The following is a 22,621-nucleotide window of genomic DNA, read 5'->3' on the forward strand; positions in this document are numbered from 1 at the left end:
TCTGCAAATCTATCGAATGGTACAGTACATTAAACTAAAAGCTAGGCCTAAATCATATTTACGTTTGATAAAAACAACATTTATTGATTGAATGTACGTTGTTTTTGTACCAATATTCGGTGGGGATTCCTAAAGGTGGGCGTGGATCCGAGTTGGCTTTTTAGGATTATTTCGTTGAGCATCAAGCACTAGACAGTTTTGAATACTTCTGCGCTACAAATTTTACACTCACAAAACTGTCTATTTAATTCATAAACCGCTTCATAATTACAGTATATATTTCAACATGTTTTGAAATACACGACAACCCTGATAAGAACAACATTTTGGCATTCAACAAACCCACACATCAATCTATAAATATTACCTTTCCTATTGTAGCTGTTGAGCCAACATAAACAAATTTTTTTAAAGTTTTCAAGTCTATAATGCTGCATACAGACATGACTGCATACTATGACTCTTATTAAACATTTTAATGTTCAATACACGTAACAACACAATCACACCAGCTCTAACCACTAACAACGCTCACGTTGCCATTGTCAAGGGGGCTATTATATCATGGATCCTGGGAGCAGGCTCAGGTCATGTCATTTTGTTGAAAACACTGCTTTAAAAACATATTTTTACAGTCTGAAAGTGCTATTTCTAGAAATCTAGATGTTTTTATTTTAAAAATTTGCTCACCTCGAAAGCAGCTTAGCTCAGTCGGCTAATCTGGCGCTAAACCGTGGAGATCTCTTGGTCCCCGGTTCAATTCCCATCGCTGCCACACCTTGTGTATCAGCTGGAGGGCTGAAATACAAGTTATAATACAAGTACAAGTACAATAGCGCGCCGTCTTTCGAATGAGATGTTTAATTCAAGCTGTTGGTCCCCAGGGGCGGCGCTAGCAGGGGTCCAGGGGGAAAAGGACCCCCCGTTGGGGCCTCTGAACCCTCTGCTTGGACCCCCTGTCAGGGAATTTCCAGCAAGGTTGTCGGGGAAAATGAAATCTCGATTGCCGAAAATACAATTTTCCGTTATGTGCGAGGTGTGTACACTATCACGATAAAAAAAATACCATAATCAACACAATTTTCTCCCACGGGGAGGCTGGGGTGGACCACTTGTCAGGGAGCTTGGACCCCCTTGTCGGGGAGCTGGACCCCGTCGGGGAACTGCTGGCGTCGCCCCTGTTGGTCCGTGTGCATTTATGACCCATGTGTATGGAAAAGAGTGCAGTGCACTCTTCGGAAAAGAGTAGGGTGTCTTCCGGTGTGTTGCCCAATCATAAATCCAATCCAATCAAGCCCCAACCATGGTGGGGCTGAGCTAAATGTGGGCCCTTTTTGGGGGTATGAGACTGCTCGTTAAGGAATTCTTGTGCTGGCATTGTTTTTAACTACTTAGTATATGTGTGGATTTTTTTTTTTTTTTTTCTAGTGGCAGGGTATAGTTTTTTTGTTTATGCTCCACTCCTGCCCATGTTACTGCATTTCCTGATTTTTTTTAAAACAAGGCCTATCATAGTTGATGTTGAAAAACTCGGCTAATAGTAGGCCTGTTAGAAAGACTTATACAGTGGTAGATACAAGGGGAAAGGGGCAGCTGGCCTCCCTTCCCCTAAATTTCAAAATAATAAAAAAAAGGAGAAAAAAACTAAATTATATTCAAATTTTTGCCATTTCCGGCCATCTAGAGGTGCCATAATCATAAATTTTCTTACCTCAGCCCCAGCAATAGTGACGCTATGTGGTATTTTCCCCATCCGTAAAAGTCCTTCCGTGGTCCCCTTTATTTTGAATCCCTGGGTTCGCCACTGCTATAAATGATGATTGGTGAGACTAACACTGAAAAAATTAGAAGTACACAATTTGTCTGCCTGCCGCAGAAGATTGGAACTGCCACAATCTTAAAAGGTTGAATACCTAAATTTTGTATTATAGGGAGGGATACCCCGCCCAAATCTTCCCTGTGCTCCATGCTACACACCTCAATGGCCATTGTTGTGGCCATTAACCCCTCCCCCATTTAATAGATCCTAGGTCTGCCACTGGACTGGGGGTACAAAACGACATTTTGTGCAAAGAAATTAATTGATTATTTTATCTTATTCTTATCTTCTCCAGCTACACAGAATAGAATATGTTCACAGTAAAAATCTCATATACCGTGATGTAAAACCAGAGAACTTCCTAATAGGCAGACAGTCGGGGAAACATCAAAGCACGATACACATTATTGATTTCGGCCTTGCCAAGGAGTACATCGACCCAGAGACCAACAAACACATACCATACAGAGAACACAAAAGTCTTACAGGAACAGCTAGATACATGAGTATCAATACGCATCTTGGAAAAGGTATGGAGATATGTTCATTGTATTTTTTAAGTTGGCTAAAAAAAACTTCAGATTAACTCAAGTGCACTGCCATTGTACAAGTCCTTGCATGCATGTGACCATTTATGAAATTAGAAAAGCATTTAGCTCAATACCCATCTAATTTTTTAAGTCAGTAGGAGTTAATGTGATAACTTCCCCTACATAGTTCATTGATGAGGGGGATAAAAGGGACCATTTGAAAAACACCGGAAGTTTATGCTAACGTTCCAAAAGAGATTTATGAAGGAAGCCATCGTTGTTTAGCTTACCTGTAACAGTTTAGGCTTCCAGAAGTGTATGTAACATACCTAGGACTTCGGACAGAGCTCAGATGTATTGTCTAATGAGCTATAAATATATTTAAAAATTTTAAAACTTATTACAAGGTACAGAAACCATGACAGTATGTCCGGTCGATGTTTTTAAGTTGGTGAATGCTGTCACTTGAACCCATTGTCATTATTTGTTTCCTGTTTTGTCAGATTTATCCCTCTTTCCGAGTTTTATCCAATGTTTTTTATTCATAAGGTGAATCCTCATCCCCAGTTTCTGGAATGGGCTGTTTAAGTACCAAATTTGACTGAAAAATGGCAAATTTTACATTTTTTACCCAAAAATATTATTTTGAAGCAAAGATTCAATTTCAATATACAGTATTTGGTATATGAAAGTTATTAAAATTATCCATCGAATGATGTGCAGTATATGATGAAACATTTTGTTAGCAAACATTGCAAAATTCTTTTTTTTTTCTGGGCGAGTAAAGCAGCCAAGCGGTAAGGCAGGGGTGCCGCTTATTCCAGCTGCTCCTCGCCCAGGGCCAAGTTGGTAGAACCAAGTCTTCTCAGATAAGGTCTTAAAACACCTATACAATTTTCAGACATTATCCATTATTATTTTGGAGTTACGGTATGTCGAAGGTTACCTCCAGCAAAAATGACCCCAAAATGGTATTTTGAAGCTAGTATCTTACTAAACAAGACCCAATTTGAGTATATTTGGTATCATATGAAAACTATTAAAATTATCTATCAAATGATGTGTATGATGACATTATGTTGATGATGTGACCCAAAAATTACCAAAAAACTTTTTTGGCTAAATTTTAAAATACATGTTTATTTATGAAAAATACAAACAAACTTTTCATCTGATGCTTTCTCAAAAACGTGAGAATTCTTAACACCAGGCTTTGGCTAAGATAGAATGGGCTGTTGTCATGCTGAATTTTGGATTTTTATTGGTGTTCTATTTTGTATGTGGTCAACTTTTGTGAAAGTATCAGTAACGAACAGGTTTAGTAGTTTTTTCGTATTTATTTAATAAAACATGTATTATTAAATTTAGCGAAAAATATGTTTTTTTTGTTAATTTTCTGGGCACTAAATTAATATAATGTGTGATCATACATCGTTCAGTAGATAATTTTAAAAGCTTTCGTATCATACCATATTTATTTCAATAGACTGAATTAGTCACCAAACCAAAGCCGTTATAGTGGGTATAACATCAAAGCAAACTGCTAGATGGCAGTTTTTTCATACAATAATAATAAGCTTGAGTAAACTTTGACAGTTTTTAAACCCCTCAAACTTATTTATTTGTACATTTTTTCGTAAAATAACATTGAAAAGCTAAGTGGTAAATATTTCTTTATTAACGTCACAATATTTGACCCTTTAGATTTGAAATCGAGTAAAAGACACAAATGGAAAACGTTAAAATATTTGCATAGCCTTGTTGCGTGAACACTGGCCTAGCCCTAGACTAGAGTGTCATACAAACAACATTCTTCTAACTCATTGGCCATCATAGTCAAAAGAAACATCTTATTCTACAATTTAGCAATTTAAGTTTGTTCAATAAGTTAAATATTTCATACAGAAATTGCAACGACTTGGTGACAGTATTTAAGCTAAATATGTAGCTCTAAATCAACAGCGATCACCAGTGCTGGATGTGGCGAGTCCTGCGAGTGATGGGCCTAGAAGGAACTCTTGAAATTCTTCATATTTTTAGTCTGAATGGAAAATTAAATCAAATCAACCGTAATCTCATGAATCTATGAATCATTCAAAATGATTGATTCATTGTTTTGTAAGAAGTATCTTCTATGCTAACTTCATTACAAAGAAGAATTAATAGACACCACTTTCAACTACGCTCAATGCATTAGCATAGGACTTTATGATGCAAACAACTCTTAGTACCCACTCGGCCACATTTTGATGACGTCATCTTTAGTGACTAATTCAGTCTGTTGAATCTTCCAGTGATGGACTAGCTTTAAAATACCATTTTTGGGTAAAAACATGTAAAATATGCAATTTGTTTAATCAAATTTGGCACTAAAATCCAAAATTAAGCATGGTAACAGGCCTGATGATGAGAATTCACCTTATTGCCAGATTGTAACAAATGATGCCTACTAAAAAAAAAATGTTTGAGCCCTTTCAATCCCATGGCCACCCGTCTCAAACAATATCACCTCGCACAATCCAAGTTCAGTATGTACCAGAGGCAACTGAAGCAAATTGAACGCGAGACACGATTCAAATTGAACCCCAGGCCACTGCTTCCGTGTCTTTCTTTGCCCACGAAAATGCTCACGGCTACTGTCTTGGTTTGCATCATACAAAATCATTACTATTGCCGATGGCTGAATGCGTATTATAATTATATTAACTTGTTCAGGTAACTGTATACATGCTTGTCTCCTGGACCTGTCTTTTTTAACTGTCAGTATACCGTAATGATTGCTATTTTTTATTCTAGTATTTTTAATTGCTAGTTCACAATTTGTTTTACATGCATTCTACAGAGCAAAGTCGACGAGATGATTTAGAAGCTCTTGGTCACATGTTCATGTACTTCTTGAGAGGTAGTCTGCCTTGGCAAGGTTTGAAGGTAAGTTCCATCACTCTATTTTTTCACTGTGTGTCTCAAACAAGCAAAAAAAAAGTGTTATGATGTAGTGGTGAGTCGAATGGCCGAGGGGTTAGCTGGGGCGCCTCAAGCTATAGCCATAATATCGGCGTTGGTTCGAATGGCACGCTCGCCTTTGGTTCTGGTGGTAGAACAAGTCTTCTCGGATAAGGACTATAAACCGTAGGCCTAGTGTATACAATGGCTCGTGTGCACTATAGAACCCAGTACATCCTTCGAGACGAGTAGGGGGATACCCGGTGTACTTGAACAGACAGCCCCTGTGGTGGACGACAAGATTTGCTGGTACTGGGTTACCGGGTAGCACAGACAGGAAGGGACCCTTAGGGGCGAAGAAAGTCATTGATCGAGTTTCTAGTCCACATATCAAGCGCCCTGAGCATCTTAAATTAGATGGATATGTGCGCTATATAAAAGGACACTATTATTATTATTATTAGTGGCTACAACATTCAGATCAGTGGCATAGGGACAGGCAGTGTAGACAGTGCTATTAGAGACCTATTGATAAAAAGGCCCCTGAAGAGGAGTAATTATTGTTCATAACTTCTTATATTTCAATTCAGTGGTGGACTCAAGGGGGCCGCAGCTGGCCTGGGTTCCAAATTTTTCAAAATCAGCTCCCATCACACCCCTAAGCGCTCCGAGATTTCACTACCAAATGTGGTTTTCTTTGCAAAGATTGATTGCGAGTTTCCTACCTACTGTATCAGGTCCAATGCAGCCTGAGGTGGTAAGGCAGGGCTGCTCATGACTGACGCTGCGCGTCCTAAACTGCGGTGGTGAACCTTACCTATCATTAGACTCTATTTCTACCCTCCTGCTTTACTCCTAAAGAGGTCAGCCTTACTAACCAGAACCAGAACCTCCTAAGGCCCTCTATTGACGCTTCACATCAAGGGGCCAGGCAATTAATCTTGCACTGTGGCCCGTTCTCACCTAACTACGCCGCTGATTCAGATCTAAAATAGAACCCTGAAACAGAACTATTGAAAAACTCCCAAGATTGGTATTCCTATTAGCGCAGCTAAATTTAACAAAGCAGTTCAAGAGAAGTAAAAACTTTATCATACATGATAGCTTCACCATGTATTATGTTTCAAGTTGAAAGGACATAGCTTGAATTTTTCCTCTGGATTACTTAGAGCTTGTGGCTTCTTTTCGGGCCTAGCAATTTTTTATATCGCTTTTGCTCAAGTTTTTTTATCAAGTATTTTGTCAAGTTTATTTTTACCCTGTTTTGATTTTCCTCTAGTAGGTTTTTGATGCGCCTCCTTTAATTGACTTGTTGATGTCTAGTTTGTACAGTACTATTTTTTCTTTGCATTTGTGATTTGTGGTCTTGTGATTTTACCAAGGCTGGTCAGTTTGCCTACTTCAAGTACTCAAATTTTCACTGTAGGTCAACAAAAACATGCGCAAGGATTTGTATATTTAATGCGCGCGTACGACATTGTGATTGGCCCTGAGATGACTCAAAATGAAAAATGAAGGACACATTTGGGAAAGGAAATTGTCTCGGCTATAACATACTCAAAGGTTAGAGACGATCAATCAAGGATAAGCAAGATACGCTCAAATGAGTATAAAAAAATAATGACATCATAGATCAAAATTCAGTTTTTTGAATTCAGATGGCAATATGATGATGTCACAATGTGCGATCAGCTATAATGCAACTGCAACTCATGTGCTTCCTGAATATGTTATTAAAGGTGGGGGATCACTGTTCATCCTAAGGCGTTATAACTGATTAAATATAGGCATGATTTTGACATATTTTCACTGTGTGTCAACACAAATGCTGGCAAGGATTTGTATGATTGATGCGCACGTACTGCCTAGGCCTACTACAACGTACAGTAGGCCTGTAAACAGGCTTCACAGTTACTACTGTAGTCTGGCTAGACGATGAATCCTTGTACTATGAGCTAGGTTAGGCCTACATTTCTGCCCCTTTTTGACAAAAAGGAAGCAATGAGTGTTCCTCCATCTGACATCATCTAGAACATTGGAAGTTTCTCTTGATTGAGTTGTTTTCCTGGTCAGCATCTATTCCTAGCATTTTTCCAATTTTAATCCATGGGTCTCTGTAATACGGTTTATTTGCTGTAACAAACATCATTCTTTTGGTTACGGATGTATTTGGTCCCCTGCATATGTGTCCAACAAATCTTAGGTATTGCACTGTACATTTAAAAGTTGCGTAGTGAAACTGAACAAATAATCGTTTCAACGTCAGTATTGCGATACATGAGACTGCAATCTTGTGTAGTGCTTTCTTGTTGCTCAATGATATCTTCCTTCCTTTTAAACCCTCCTCTAACCATTATTCTCAACATTGATTACCAAGATGATTCATGTCTGCATTCCATACAACAACTTCGCTCTTACGCATGCCTCAACAACCCTTCTTCTGGTTACCATATTTACTGTCATTAAGATAATTCTTCAGTTGCTGAAATTTGCCGAAAGCTGATGAAATATGTAACTTAGTGAAACCAGAATCAGTTCTGTTAGTTACAGTTTGGCTGCGGTACACAAAATCTCTCACATTTTTTCACACTCTGCCGATTTTTAGAATCTGCAAAAAGAATCCATCTTATAATTTTTTAAGGGCGGATCCAGTAGGGGGCACGGGGGGAATATCTACCTTATGCTACTCTCATATGTTTTTTTTCTGTCGCCAAGTGATGATCATCGATAAAATTTTCCAAAGTTTGCACCAATTAAGATTTCCCTATAATTTCTAGCCTCACTCATGTTGCCTTTCTTATAAATGCAGGTAATATTACTGCAGTAAGTACTTTAACCATTTTCCATATGGGGGTGATTAATGCAAGTAGAAATTTTACTAGACACTGGTTAGTTATATTTTAGAATTTCTGTCTTGACTTTGTCTGTACCACAACTCATCCCATTCTTGAAGGACTTTATAGCTTCTATAATCCCATCTTCCTTTGGTAAACTCTCTTATCCATGAGATCAGGATACATTTCTGGGTATCAAGTTCAGGTGGAACAGGTATTAGATTTGGCTGACCAGCAAAATGTGATTCAAAATGCTTTTTTAGTTAATCATTTTGTATTCTCAGTTTGGACTTGGTTTTGATGACCTTGTAGTTCTTGGCAATGGAAAATTCTTTCTCAATTTTTGTGTTCTCTGTTTTACCTTCATCTGTTGTTTTCTCAGTTCCTTTGTGTCCTTACACTTTTTTGTTCTTTGAATAACTTTTGTAAATCTTCATTTTCACATGGTTCTTTCTTTCTTGCCACTTCTATCTTGTTCACTCCCAATTTGCCAAAAAGGTAATGAATGAAGTAATATTTTTTGTGCACAGTTTTTTGTTTTAACTATCATTAATATGTGTTATGTACATAAATATTAAGTAAAGAATCAATAATTGAAAATTTTACTTTTTTAAACCATCCATTAAACACTGTATATGTACCTTTGATGATTTATATTACAGTATATTTATTCAACAGTTTCAACGGCTAACTCCCTTCAATATCGTATATAATATACAACAGTATTTCTAGCTGCATTGCCAGATTTATCTGGCCGAACGCCCTCTTGAGGCGTAGCAATGTTCTCGGTGGATATTTGGACCTGTTCAACCATGAAGCCTTCGTGGTCTAGTGGTTATGACGCTCGCCTTGTCAGCGAGAGGACGCAGGTTTGAATCCCGTCGGAGGCATTTTATTACACAATGACTTTTATATGACTTTATTCGTTGGAAAGCTACAGGGTAGCCTACGATGTTCCATCATGTCCTTATTAAACACTGTATATGTACCTTTGATGATTTATATTACAGTATATTTATTCAACAGTGTTAACGGCTAACTCCCTTCAATATCACTTTTTTAAACGTTTCATTACGTGCATACAGAATCAGGGCAGTGAGGCCTCTTGCAATACTCTTTGGTCTGGCGAATCAAAACTCAATTTGGCTAATTATTTTCATTCCAAATTAGCCAAATTGCTATAAAAGATTTTTGCCAGCTTAAACCCTGATTATAAGAATTACCATCATCTTCATCAACCTTTATTAGCATCTTAAGATTATGATTACATTATGTTGTATTTAATTCTTTTGAAAGATATTGCCAACATTTATACATGTTTTTTAGGCTGACACATTGAAAGAACGCTACCAGAAAATAGGGGACACAAAGAGAGCCACACCCATTGAAGTGCTGTGTGACAAGTATCCAGGTATATACAGTATATAGAAGATGGATAATTAAATGGATATAATAATTATGGTCTGAGTAGATGAAAAACAGAGAGTTTAGTCTTTTTATTATTATTTTATAATAATATGTATTATATAAAACAAAAGGCAAGAAATGTGAAAACAACATTACTTTGAGGGAACAATGGTTGGATCTTAGTAGAGTTACATATTTTTTTTTGTTTTCTACACCATTAAAATAAGACTTGGACAAATTTTTCTTTCACAATGATTAGATTTTTTTTCTTTAATTTCACTTCAAACATGTAAAATGAAGGGGAAAAAAACAGATAGTGCTGAAAAAAAAAAAACAACAGAGCAAAAGTTTGCTTAGCGTAGTTTTTATTGTAGTCCAACCCTCTATAGCCCAGAATAGGTCTATCCCAGAGTTCTCAAGTTCTACGGATCGTCCGTAGATGCTACAGAAAGTTTGGCTAATAGATTCCACGACTGATGATGTGACCTATAATGGGTGCTGGATGTAAACAATGGACTAGCAAAGCACAAGAGTGGATTTCCCGCACGATTAAATTGTGTTTGGCAGCCCCGTAGCATTAGCGGGTTAAGGGGGCTACAACGAACCGCCCAAAAACTGGAGAAGGTCTGCATTTAAAAAGGAAAAATTGATATTTGTAGATATATATTTAAAATGTTTTCCAGAGTATCGGAGATCATTAAAGCCAAAGGGTCCACTTTCTACTGAAACGAACCTCCCACAAATGAAGTCACACTACGGGTCTGCGTTTGGTCTACAGGAGTGCTTCGAACAGTTCATTCCATTCATAGAAAATGCCTTTTGATGAACAAATTGTACCTTTTTAGCAAGGTTTGCCTAGGTCGAAACTAACTCCGGCTATATAAAATTAATTAGAAGATTGAAAATGTTATTCTTGTTAATGAATAGATAAGGATCACTACTATGTCCATTTTTATAGATCTAATCTACGTAAATTTACTTTTGGAGTTTATATTTAATTAATTAAAATTGTTTAAATATTTATTTGAAAAATATATTACATGAAATAATGTAATTGTTAAAGTTTATAATATTATTTGTTAATATTTAAATAAAGCAACAAGATTGAATTATGTTAAATACAGACACAATGTATACACAGGCATAGTTCTAGAGTCCAGTTAAAATATACTTAATCGAAATGATATACTTATTTATATATTTATATAAATAAGTATATAAATAAGTATATATTTATATAAATATTATGCGTAAATATGTATTTAATATAGTAAATTAAATTTAACGAAAATAAGGAAGAAAGCATAGAAAAAAGGAAGAATAAGAAAGAAATTTGGAGCATCTGAAAATAATAATAATCATCTTGTCATTATTCCATCACGTTTTTGTGAAAATTTGTTGGCACTAATAGCCAGAGGTCAAGGTGCCGGCAGCCAACATGTTTCCTATATTAAAAATCAAACATTAAGGAGATTTATCATTAGTCCTAGCTCCAGAAATATATAGGTCTACACATTGTCCAGGATAATATAAGAAGAGTGACCCATAAATCTTCATCTTGTCCAGTTCGTTTGGAATTCCACAGCTGATATCATACTGTACTGCAATTTTGAGCAACCATTATCTCAAGGCAAGTTAGCCTAAGCACAAACTGATTTCACCATCAACATCCACTTTTGCAATATTTATTAAAAACTATAGTATAATACCTTTTTATGCTAATGAAAACGTAAAATGTGAGGGTGTTTAGAATCAATGACATCGTGCAGTCCATTACTTTGCTATAACAGTCAAAGTCCCCACAGCAACTCTGATATTATAATTTACTTAGGTAGCCTAGTCTACCAACTAGGCCTAGACAGACCTTTATCTAGTTAGGCCTAGGCATAAGCTAGGCCTAACTTGTAAAGTTAGTAAAATGCAATAGCAATACCGGTATCTGACTCCGCCTGTTAGCATTGGGGGAGCCCCTTTGTTTATTCAGACTTTTAGTTGTCTAATAAACAACATTTTATAGATAAGACACTAAAAATTGTTTTGATTTGGATGTTATATATAACATCAGTGACAAAAGATGAAATGGTTGTTAAATTAGAAAAAATTTTGGTAAAGATATTTTTAACATATTTCCAAACTGGACTTTTACAGATCTAGATGCACCACAACACATAGACAATTGGGGGAGTCCCTTTGTTTATTCAGACTTTTGGTTGTCTAATAAACAACATTTTATAGATAAGACACTAAAAATTGTTTTGGATTGGATGTTATATATAACATCAGTGGCAAAAGATGAAATGGTTGTTAAATTACATTTTGGTAAAGATATTTTTAACATATTTCCAAACTGGACTTCTACAGATCTAGCATGCACCACAACACATAGACAATGTTTCAAAGCATGTTGTTTAGTTCTTCGATAATTGGATATGTGCGCTATATAAATCTTATAAGATAATAATAAACCTCAGAAAAAAAATTCAGTTACGTACTTGATATTATTTCAGATAACAACATAACAACAACAGATAACATCATTTGCTGCAGCAAATTTTATTATGTGATTGTTTCAATAAGTATATTTTTATTCTTAATCTGTTAACAAACAAGCAGAATTTCAAACCGTATTTAGTGTGTGTGACAATAAAAATTGAATTGATTAGCAAATCATTTGAATTTATTATTATATTTAAATTATAATTGCAGAAGAAATGTCAACATATTTGAAGTATGTACGACGGCTAGATTTCTTTGAAACTCCTGATTACAGCTACTTACGAAAAATATTCCAAGACTTATACAACAGAAAAGGTTATGCTGTTGACAATGAGTTTGATTGGACAGGAAAACAGTTGGTAAGCAGTTTTACTAGTACAAACATTTCGTTTTTTCTTACTTATTTTTGGGACTTTATCATTATGTATCAGTGGTGTATCCAGGATTATAAAAAGGAGGATGCTGAGTATGAGAGGATGGCATTGGATTGTTGTAATAGAATTGCTTTCTTTACGTAGGTCATACCTAAAGCTATAGGATTAAAGAACTTAAGTAAATCAATTTAAATTCCGGCTGAATAAATGCCTGAACAGAAATTCACCTTTTAAAAACCAGACACCCAGTTTAAAGCAATGATTTATTGACGAAATGCCTCAAATAAATCATCACAGACACATCGACTGTCATGCCGCGAATAACTTTCATTTCACATTTTCTATGTTTAATGTACTGTAAGTATTGGAGAGCGCAAAGATCATGAATGTTGAATCAGAAATGATATTTTGGTCATTATAAATCACTGAATTACACCAAAAATTAATTTCAACTGTTTTAAAGGTGATTATAAACAATAAACTTTTTTATGGCTGTGCCAAGTGCGAGTTATCTTGTCTCCTTTTTGCATGGGTCGGTGTATGTTCAATGGGCGCCTCTCTTGTGCCGCTTGAGTGTACTACCGGCAACATAACACAACAAACAAACAAACATACGTCATTTGTACGTTATCGTCTAGATGTATCTTCCCCAAACTACCAGCCATTGAATCTGTGGTTCTATAATGTATAGCAAAGAAGTTATAATTGCTAGAACACACCTTGTTTTTTACGGCCCGACACCGATCATCAGTAAAAAGTAATGTTAAAACTGAGAATAAAGTGGTATAAAAGCAGTGCATTAAGGATTTTTGAAGCAGACTGTAAACATCAAGGTTTAGGTGCGGCCCTTGGTGTTAAATCAAAAATTCATTTTGACCCTCAAACCAATTTTCATGCCCACCCCTGTGCTAGGATGTTACCCCTATTTTGATGAGTTTCCTCGTCCCTGGCGCCCTCAGCAACACCCTGTGGGCGAGTATACTTGTCGCTGGCAGCCAACGTGTTAAACAACGTTCTCAGGTCAGTATACAGTACATACCTGTCTGTCCCTTGCCAAGCTAGGCCTTAGACTAGGCTTATTATCAACTCAAGGCCAGGAAATCAAGGTGGGTAATAAATGGAATAAATGCTCATACTACTACATATGTAAAAGTTTGTAATGGGAGCAAGAATGAAGGTATGATAGGGTTCCAAACATTACGTCTGAAGAAAGCATGTATTACTCTTGTGATTAAGAAACCATCATTAGACTTGAGTGTTCCTAGTAGTTATCGGCCCATTTCTAATTAATGCTTTATTTCCAAGTTGCTTGAGCCGGTAGCTGTGGAGCAGATTGAGAAGCATATTGATGTTAATAAACTCCATGCTATGTGTCAGTCTGCATATAAAAAACACCACAGTACTGAAACAGTGCATGTTTACAACGATCTTCTGTATGCTGTAGACAGTGGAAAGGAAGGCATTGTTGCTCTTTTTGATCTTCCCTGCATTCGACACAGTAGACAAAGGTGTTTTGTTACATCGGCTCTCGCATCATTGTGAGGTACGTGGAACAGCCCATAAGTGGTTTGTGTCCTATCTCACTGACTGTACCAAATTTCTTTCCATAGGTAACTTTCATCTGAGTTTATATTGTCTTGCGGTGTACCACAAGTTTCCGTTTTAGGGCCCATTGTATTTAATTTGTATATTGCCCCAGTTTTTGATATTATTTCAAAATACAATCCTAATGTTATGGCATTTGCTGATGACATTCAAATGTGCACCACATCACTCTCTTCTGATGTGCCACAAACATTTGCAGAAATCCAAGACTATGAAGGAGATAAAAAACTGAATGGTAATCAACAAACTTAAACTAAATAATGAGAAGTCATCTATGTTTCATCTCACTTTCTTAAAACACATCATCACCCCTATTACTTTTGGTGATAAGGTGGTTCACCCTGTGCCTGTAGTCTTGGTGTCTCTATGGACTCCAAATTAGTAATGGCCAAGCACCTAAACACAATCTGTAGTTCTGCCAATTTTGCCCTCTCAAAATTGGCAAAATCCGGAAGTATCTTGACCAAGTGAGAGGCTTATTTATGCATTCTTTACATCTAGCATCGATTACTGCAATGCCTTACGTATTGGTCTGCCTGATTATCAACTAGCAAAATTACAGCGTCTGCAGAATTCTGTTGCCAGATTGGTGGTCAAGCTTAAGAAGCGCGAGCATGTGTCTCCTGTTCTGCGTGATATCTATTGGTTGCCGATCAAGAAACACATACAGCTTAAGATCCTCCTACTTACTTTCAAGGCTTTAATTGGGAAATCTCCATCATATGTTTCCTACCATATTTTTAGTTTATCACCTAGGATTCTGAAGTCCTGAACACCTTCTTCAACCTAACAAATTAAAATCAAAGTATGGATCGAGATCCATGTGGTTGCTGCTCCTGCTCTTTGGAATGACTTTCCATCTTTCATTCGTAAATATCTCTTGATTCGTTATCTCTTGATGTCTTCAAAAACAACTGAAGTGCCATCTTTTCTAGGAGAATCGAGTTCTGCACAGTTAGCTAGTGCTCTGAGACCTTATTGTATAGAGCGCTTTAAAAATGCTTGTTTGTTATTGTCACAACCTTGAGGCGTTTAACAACAGAGAAGAAAATAAACTATATACAAATGTACAATATGTACCGTTAATTATTTATCCAATATTTTTGGGTTTTGGTTTAGTTTAACAATTAGTTTGATGCTTATTTATAAATAATACAGTAGTTTGGTAATTGTAACAATTTATTCAACTTGGCCCACACACCGGTTTTTAGAGATTCTTTCATAGTGTGTTGCTTTCTTCTCATGTCATAGCCTGTTATAACTTGCCTTTTTCATCCCAAAGTCTTATTTCTTTCCCTTTTGTTTCTATTTCCTTCCTATTTCATTGTGTGTTCCCAAATCTTCCTTTTCTTTTCCTCACTTACAGTTTCTAATCTTTCCTTTCCTATTCTGTTCTTATTCCGTTCTTATAATTGCCTTATCATTTCATTCATTTTTCTTCGAACGCAATTTTGTTTGAGTTCCGAACGCTATTTGATTGTCAATAGAGTGCCCCCTGCCTGGTGATAGTAGTACTCATCATGTCTAAACCGGATTCACCCTTTTCTGCCATCTTTATTTGCTACATCATGACATAGTGTCTACGCCCTCGTTGGGGGCAGTAGACACAAGAATCATACAGCCATAAAGACATCGCTTCAGGGGCTCAATTACAGAAGCTAAAATGGATTAATTCCATTTCTTGGACAATAAGTGAGCTTTCTTATAGATGACCAGCACTTGAAGTCACCCACATAAGAATTAAGCTTAGAAAGTGAGTGAGAGAGCTCGATAGGATAAAAATTGATATACACTTGCTTGTCACATGCGTACATCACATAGCCTAAACCATGAGATAACACAATATCTTCAAGAGGGTTAGTGTAAAGAATGAGCAGTAACGGTCCAACGACTGACCCCTGTGGAACCCCACAGCAAGGCGATGGCAAGAAGATGAGATGCCACCAACAACCACAGATTGGGTCAGGTAGGAAAGGTATGTGGAAATCCACAGATTGGCTTTGCCTGTGATACCAAAATATGTGGATAATTGATGGAGCAAAATAGAACGGTCAACAGTATTAATAGCTGAGGAATAATCCAAAAAGGCATCGTGTTGTTCGTCAATTGCCAGCGGCAGATAATTTTGAACACGGATAAATGCAGTCTCTGTGCTGTGAAACCGACGATAGGCAGACAGCATTTTACCAAAAAGCTGATTTTCCTGTAGGAAAAGATTGACGTGGGCGCACAATAGTCTCAAGTATTTTTTATAAGAAAGGAAAGTTAAAAATTTGCCAGTATTTGGACAGAAGTCAGGATTTAGGTTTGGTTTTTTATGATAGGAGTGACATGAACATCAGATTTTAATTTTGACACATATTGACAATTATATTTGATCACCACTGCCACTGCTTCTACTGATATGTTCTGGTATAGAAATAGACAAAAATGATTAAATCGAAACTGTTTTGCTTGTTTTTAGTCAACGCCAGTGTCGCCAAGCCCAGCAGATGGCCAGCCTACATCCAGAGATGCACGACCTTCTAAGGTAAAATGCAATGTATTTTTACTTAATTACTTGTTTTTATGAATGGTTACATTGAGTAAGTGGTTACTGTTCTTCCATAGTAGACCAGTGCAGATAAGTGCATACAAGTATGATAAAAAATAAATGTTTAAATTTTAAAAATATACTCACTCATGAAAAATGAAAAAATAGTGGAAAATAGTTTACATTTCCTTTTGATTGAATTTACACATTTATTATAGCCCAGTGAATTTGTCAGTGTACCTACACTATATTAATTGAGCTCACCCCCACCAGTTACATTGATTATCAGGGCAATAATGAAAACTAATTGTTAGATTATTATTCATTGAATCACATACTCAAAAGGCAACAATATAATGATATTTTTGTATTGGGGCTACAACATTATAATAAAAATTGAGTCAGCCTAATTTGTTGAAGCCATATGACCTCATCTGTTTAAATGGCCACCAAAACCTAAAAAATTATTATATATTATGGATTTATACCACACTTTTTACAAATACAGTAGAACCCCTCATTTACGAACCCCGATTTTACGAATTCCCGATTTTACGAACGTAATATAAAGGTGATGACGTCATAAAAATTGAAGCGAAAGATTAAAAAAAAAAAAACCGCTCGAATTGTACCTGTTATTACCATGTATACAACACAACACACCATACTATATAGTACTATGTAATTCTCAAGTGAAGGAGGCCCTCTAACGGGCCTCTTCAAAAGTCAGTGTTTTTTATGGCTTCACACATGTGCATGTGACAAATTTTACTTCTCTTTCAAACATCGTTTTCAGCTTTAAAATTCAACATAGTGCTTGATTGTTTTATTGAATGACCAATATATATAATAAACAAGTATCTATGGAAGTTGTGTTGGAATAAAATCCACAATCTAGGTATTTAAGAAGGTAAAAACGTCCGATAAAAACAAATTTGTGCAGGGCCTAGAGTGGGATCAGAATGCTTAGAAGCTGCCAACTGTAGGCCTAGGCCCCCCTCAGACTTGGCTGCGTAAGCCTGTAGGCCTAGCTAGGCCTAGTTTATGCCAGTGTAAGTAGTACCAGTGCAAATATATAGGAATTTGGGTCAACCCCGATTTTACGAATACCCGAATTTACGAACGGCTCTGGGCCCGTGCCGTACGTAAATGAGGGATTCTACTGTACATTGGCCAATAATTAAACCTTTCAGTATTAAAGTATTTTAATCATGTAGCACCAGGACAATAACACCAATGAAACTAAACTTGATTTAACTTTTTAAAAGATAATTGAGTAATATTTTAAAGCTTAGCCTACGTTTGCGAGAATATCACACATGGTGTGCTGATCAAAGCATCATAATGTCGATGCTAATTAATCTGAAGACAGAATTTATACCTAAATTATGACATGCCAAAAAGAGAGTTGATCTGATTCTCATAAGTTATAAATGACTTGATATTTCTGCTGTTAAAAAAAAGATCATTAGTTGGGACATAAATCTGATTATTTAGAAACATGTAAATGATAAAGTATCAAGCCATACCAAATGTTTTACCTTTCTCCAAACTCAAACTCATTTGCTGAATACCAGTACTTATTGATATATGATTGATAATTAGGGGATGTCATCAACTATTTAATGTTTTTTTTTCTCTAAAGAACCTGCCCAAGAGAGGTTAAATGTGGTCTGGTACCTTATTGCTTGGGGGCTCTTGTCAAAAGCTAACTCAGAAATTAAAAAAATCTGCCGAATAATGGCCAAATCACAAAATGGCTTTCCCACATGGCTTTTAAGGCTATACAGCCGGCAGGTTAAAATAACAAAAAAAAAACAAAAAAAAAAACATATAAACTTTCTTTAGTTATAATGTCTTTTTGGCAATAATAAGACTGGCATAACACATTAAATATAGTCCATTTTTCATAGAACTTAATTGATCTATCTATTTTATGCTAATCTAAATTATTTGCATTTATATATTCTATAGCAAACAAAAGCTTGGACTGAACTGCCACATCACTTAAATCCACCGTTGGCTGTTGGTGACAAATACGGATCAGTACAAGTGGTTAGTTCAACCAATGGCGAGTTAGTCAACGATGACCCAACTGCTGGACACTCCAATGCTCCCATCACAGCACAGGCTGAGGTTGAGGTTGTAGAGGACACAAAGTATGTATACATTAGTATCATAGTTCCTCTGATATAAGCCCACCCCCCTTCAGCATGAAATTATTCTGATTATAGGAGGTGGACCAAAAGCTGATTTTTCAGCACTGCATAGCTAGTTCAAAGCCAGTTTTTTTTTTACTTTTGTAAAAAGTCAGTTTAGCTACTCATTCAGATCATACGTTGGGCTTTTTTCCCAAGGAAAGGCTGGTATGTAAACTTGGGTGTAAAGTAAGGGGTGGATTTATACCCAAGGTATGATTTTGCCTGAGGAAATACAGTATTGAAAATAATAATAGTTAGTGGTTGTTGAGTATCAAGAAACTTATTGATTTAGATATTGCGCCTTCCATTACCCCGGTTATATGTAGCTTTAAGTGGAAGATCTCAAAAGGTCCGATTTAAAGAAACATTTTCCCGCAGCATGGATATCTCAAGTGGTGTCCGCTGCTGTTTACTATCATGATCAACAATGCAGTGGTTGATTCTTATAATCGATGGAAATATGTAGATGACCTAACATTAGCTGAGGTAGTAAATGTTAAAACTGCACCCACTGGTGATCTACAGCTGCAACTTAATTCTTTGGATGTTTGGTGTGCACTCAATAACATGGTCCCTAAGCCTTCTAAGTGTAAAGTCATGAATCTAAATTTTTCCTGTGCTCCTATCCCTGGATCCCAATTCAAAATTAGTGGTTTTGATATAGAATCTGTTAAACAATGTAAACTACTTGGAGTGTGTATTCAGGAGAACCTCAAGTTTAGTGGCTGTATATATGTCATACATTTGTCCAATAGTTGAATATGCTGCACCAGTGTGGCACCCCTCTATTACCCAAGATCAATGTAATGATATTGACAGAGTCCAGAAATGTGCGATCAAAATAATCAATCGTGGTAATTACCAATCATACACCGAGCCTGCTGTGATCTTGGATTATTTTCCCTTAAAGAACATAGAGAGCAATTAACATCTAAGTTTGCTAATCAGTTACTCAATTCCTAAACATTTAGACGATTTCTGCCTCCATCTAATAGTTCACGACATAGTCGTAGCCTCCGTAACTCTAATAACCTGTAGGTTCCAAAATGTAGAACAAATAGATTTTGTAACTCTGCTATACTGTATATGACACGTTTGCTTGGTTCCAGTTAGACCCATTTTGTAAATATATACATATATTAATATATTGCCTGATACTCATCATAACCTTGGACCTTCTTGTTGGTACATATGCTAATTCTTGTGTTTGGCTAGCTCACAGTCCCTCTCTTCAAATGATATAAGAAATTGGCTGTCTATGTAAATTGTGTTTGGCTTTTTTTAATTTATTTTAATTTTTTTGGTGTTTTTTTACATGCATTTTTTTATCTCTTCCACTTTTTTTTCATTTTAATTTGGTTTTTTGTCTGGTGTTGTGCTTCTTATCCCTGGGGTTTTTTTTCCTTGTTTGTGTTGTGAATTTTTTTAAATTTTGGTGTTTTTTAATTGTATAACTATTTTTGTAATACTTTCTTTGTGAATTTCTTAAATTTTGGTGTTTTTAACTGTATATCGTTGCTATTTTTGTAATACATTCGTAGACAGCCTTTTGGCTGTCTGTAATTTTTTTTATCTAAATCTGAATAAAGACCTTGAATAATAATTAAAAAACTTCTTTTAATGGTATTGTCTCTGGAAAACATTCTTTAAGATCACAGAAGAACCTTTAACCATGGAGGCGGTTTGGCGCTGCAGGAGCGGTTTGGTTTCCCAACCTCAAGTTCGGGGTTTGAATCCCTATCTGCATTTTGCTAGTGTCCTTGAGCAAGGCACTTTTATCTGCATTGCTTCTCTTCACCTAGGAGTACAGTATAAATGGGTTCCTGGTGGGGTTGCCTGCTCCTGCGCTGATTACCAGCAGTAACACTTAAAGCATGTAAACCCAATGACCATGGAAAGAACTGCGCTTTTATAACCTCAAGGAAGAGGCACATTACAAATGCTTATACCAGTACCAGTACCAGTTTATTCATATGCTTTATTAATGACATTATTGATGACCTCAATTGCCTCTCCTTTCTTTACGCTGATGACTTCATCCTACCATCATCGTTTCAAGATCCATCATTTGATTTGCTGCCCTTCTCTGCTTTTAAAATTGAATCCTGGTCTGCATCAAATGTTCATGTCTTCTCTCCAATTAAAAGTAAAGTTATGAATATTTATTTTTCCAAAAATGTGATTATATTTTCTCCTATCTCTTTATACGGTCTCCAGGTTGAATGCGTATCAAGTCTGAAATACTTAGGCATTAACATTTCTCATCTGAAATGGCATTTCCACATTTCACAAAACTGCTCTGAAATATTTATTGTCATTGATAATGACACATTGATTATACTTTATAAAACACGTATACAACCACAGAGGCAACATACTGGGGGACTAATTATACATCATGTTGTTATTGTTGTTTTTGTTGTGTTTCCTTTCAGATGTTGCTGTTTCAAAAGAAGGAAGAAGAAAAGTACCAGTCGTCGCAAGTGAAAGGCTTGCTGGGCAACTGTTGTTGAATCCATCAGCTGTCACAAGTATATAAAATATTGTTGTAATAATCAACACGGATCAATTATTAAAACATTTGACCCTACAATTCTTTTAATTGAAAAATTAATGACAGAATGATGAGAGGCATATAATATTAAGATGTATGCTGTATAGTGATTTGGTTCTCTGCAATTTGAATAAAGATTTCTTTTTTATGCTAAAGAAGTGTGTGGCAATGCAGAATTAATGATGAATTGGTTGTCAGCGAGTTGAGAAGGAGTTGGATGACGACAACTTGTTAATAAAATAACCGAATTCGCGAACTTAAGCAAAGGTGCTGAATTGAGGGTTCATGTTGCAAATAAAAATGAAGATGATAAAAACATTCTCATTGTTGTTCTCAATTACAAGCAAGGTTTGTTAATTACCTGAATAATTATACCAATGTGCTGATTAATAGCAGCAATAGAATTATTGCCCCCCCCCCCCAAAAAAAAAATGAGCTTAGTGTTGCATTGATGTTTAATGCAATGGCTGAGGTAATAATATGTAATTCATATAGGCCTTTTTGGCATGAAGTGCTATAGAGAAACTGGCACATTGTTTATTATATTATTGTTGTTGTTAGTATTATTGTCGAAAATATTTCATACTATTTGCTAAATCTTTGAAGTATAGTAAGCTATCTTATTATTATTTATTATTATAATTATTACTATAAGTTGAGGTTAATGTATGGTACCAACAACATTATGCCTTATCAGTCCATTTTTGTACTTAAAAATGGGTGCAAATGTTGTGCCATAAAGGTATCTCATCTTTGTTTAAAAAAATGAACATTTCCAGAGATAATGATGTACTATTAAGTCATTGCCCATTATTATTCTGTCTGCCAATCTTTTTCTATGTATGATGTGTTTCAAAAAGTTAAGCCCAAGATTTTGTGTACTGGTACCTAGTTAGACAAGATTGTTTTTATACCTTGTTTAGTAAATTTTATTTTAAAAAAATCATCAGGGTGGGAAAAAATAAAAATAACATATATATTTTTTTAGCAAAATGGTCCACCAAAAGCATATAGGCAGAAGAGATAAATATGTAAAACTTTATTGACAACTAAATTGACAAATAAAAAAGAAAAAGTACTTGAGGTAAAATGTGATTGAGGAGGATGACATTGTTGTTTAAAAAATGTTCTGTGTTCATGTAAGAGGATTAGTGGTAGGCATGCTAACAAGCTAAAAATTAAATGTTATTTTTATTTCAAAAAATCATTATTGGGCAGTATATTTAGTAAAGCAAGGTATAAAAAGTCTTGTCCTAATAAAATGTTTTCAAAATGAACTGCAAGCAGTTACTGCAATAGTTACATTTCATCACTGTGTAGATACA

At 35.8% G+C, this 22,621-nt stretch overlaps 1 protein-coding gene across 4 annotated transcripts in view; it reads left to right on the forward strand.

Moving 5' to 3' along the window:
- Positions 1-22,345, forward strand: part of LOC117108826 (casein kinase I-like) — a 58,223-nt gene extending 35,878 nt beyond the window's left edge. For all 4 annotated transcript variants that reach the window (XM_033250980.1, XM_033250989.1, XM_033250997.1 and 1 more), the window contains 7 exons: positions 2,115-2,349; positions 5,192-5,277; positions 9,453-9,537; positions 12,240-12,388; positions 16,473-16,538; positions 18,516-18,700; positions 21,178-22,345. In XM_033250980.1, the coding sequence (XP_033106871.1) occupies positions 2,115-2,349; positions 5,192-5,277; positions 9,453-9,537; positions 12,240-12,388; positions 16,473-16,538; positions 18,516-18,700; positions 21,178-21,229 (858 nt within the window). In that variant the 3' untranslated portion in view covers positions 21,230-22,345. The remainder of the gene's footprint in view (positions 1-2,114; positions 2,350-5,191; positions 5,278-9,452; positions 9,538-12,239; positions 12,389-16,472; positions 16,539-18,515; positions 18,701-21,177) is intronic.
- Positions 22,346-22,621: the final 276 nt, after the last annotated feature.

The sequence above is a fragment of the Anneissia japonica genome, unplaced genomic scaffold, assembly GCF_011630105.1.
Source record: "Anneissia japonica isolate Jap-2015-1 unplaced genomic scaffold, ASM1163010v1 scaffold26_len2425191_cov177, whole genome shotgun sequence".
Lineage (NCBI taxonomy): Eukaryota > Metazoa > Echinodermata > Crinoidea > Comatulida > Comatulidae > Anneissia > Anneissia japonica.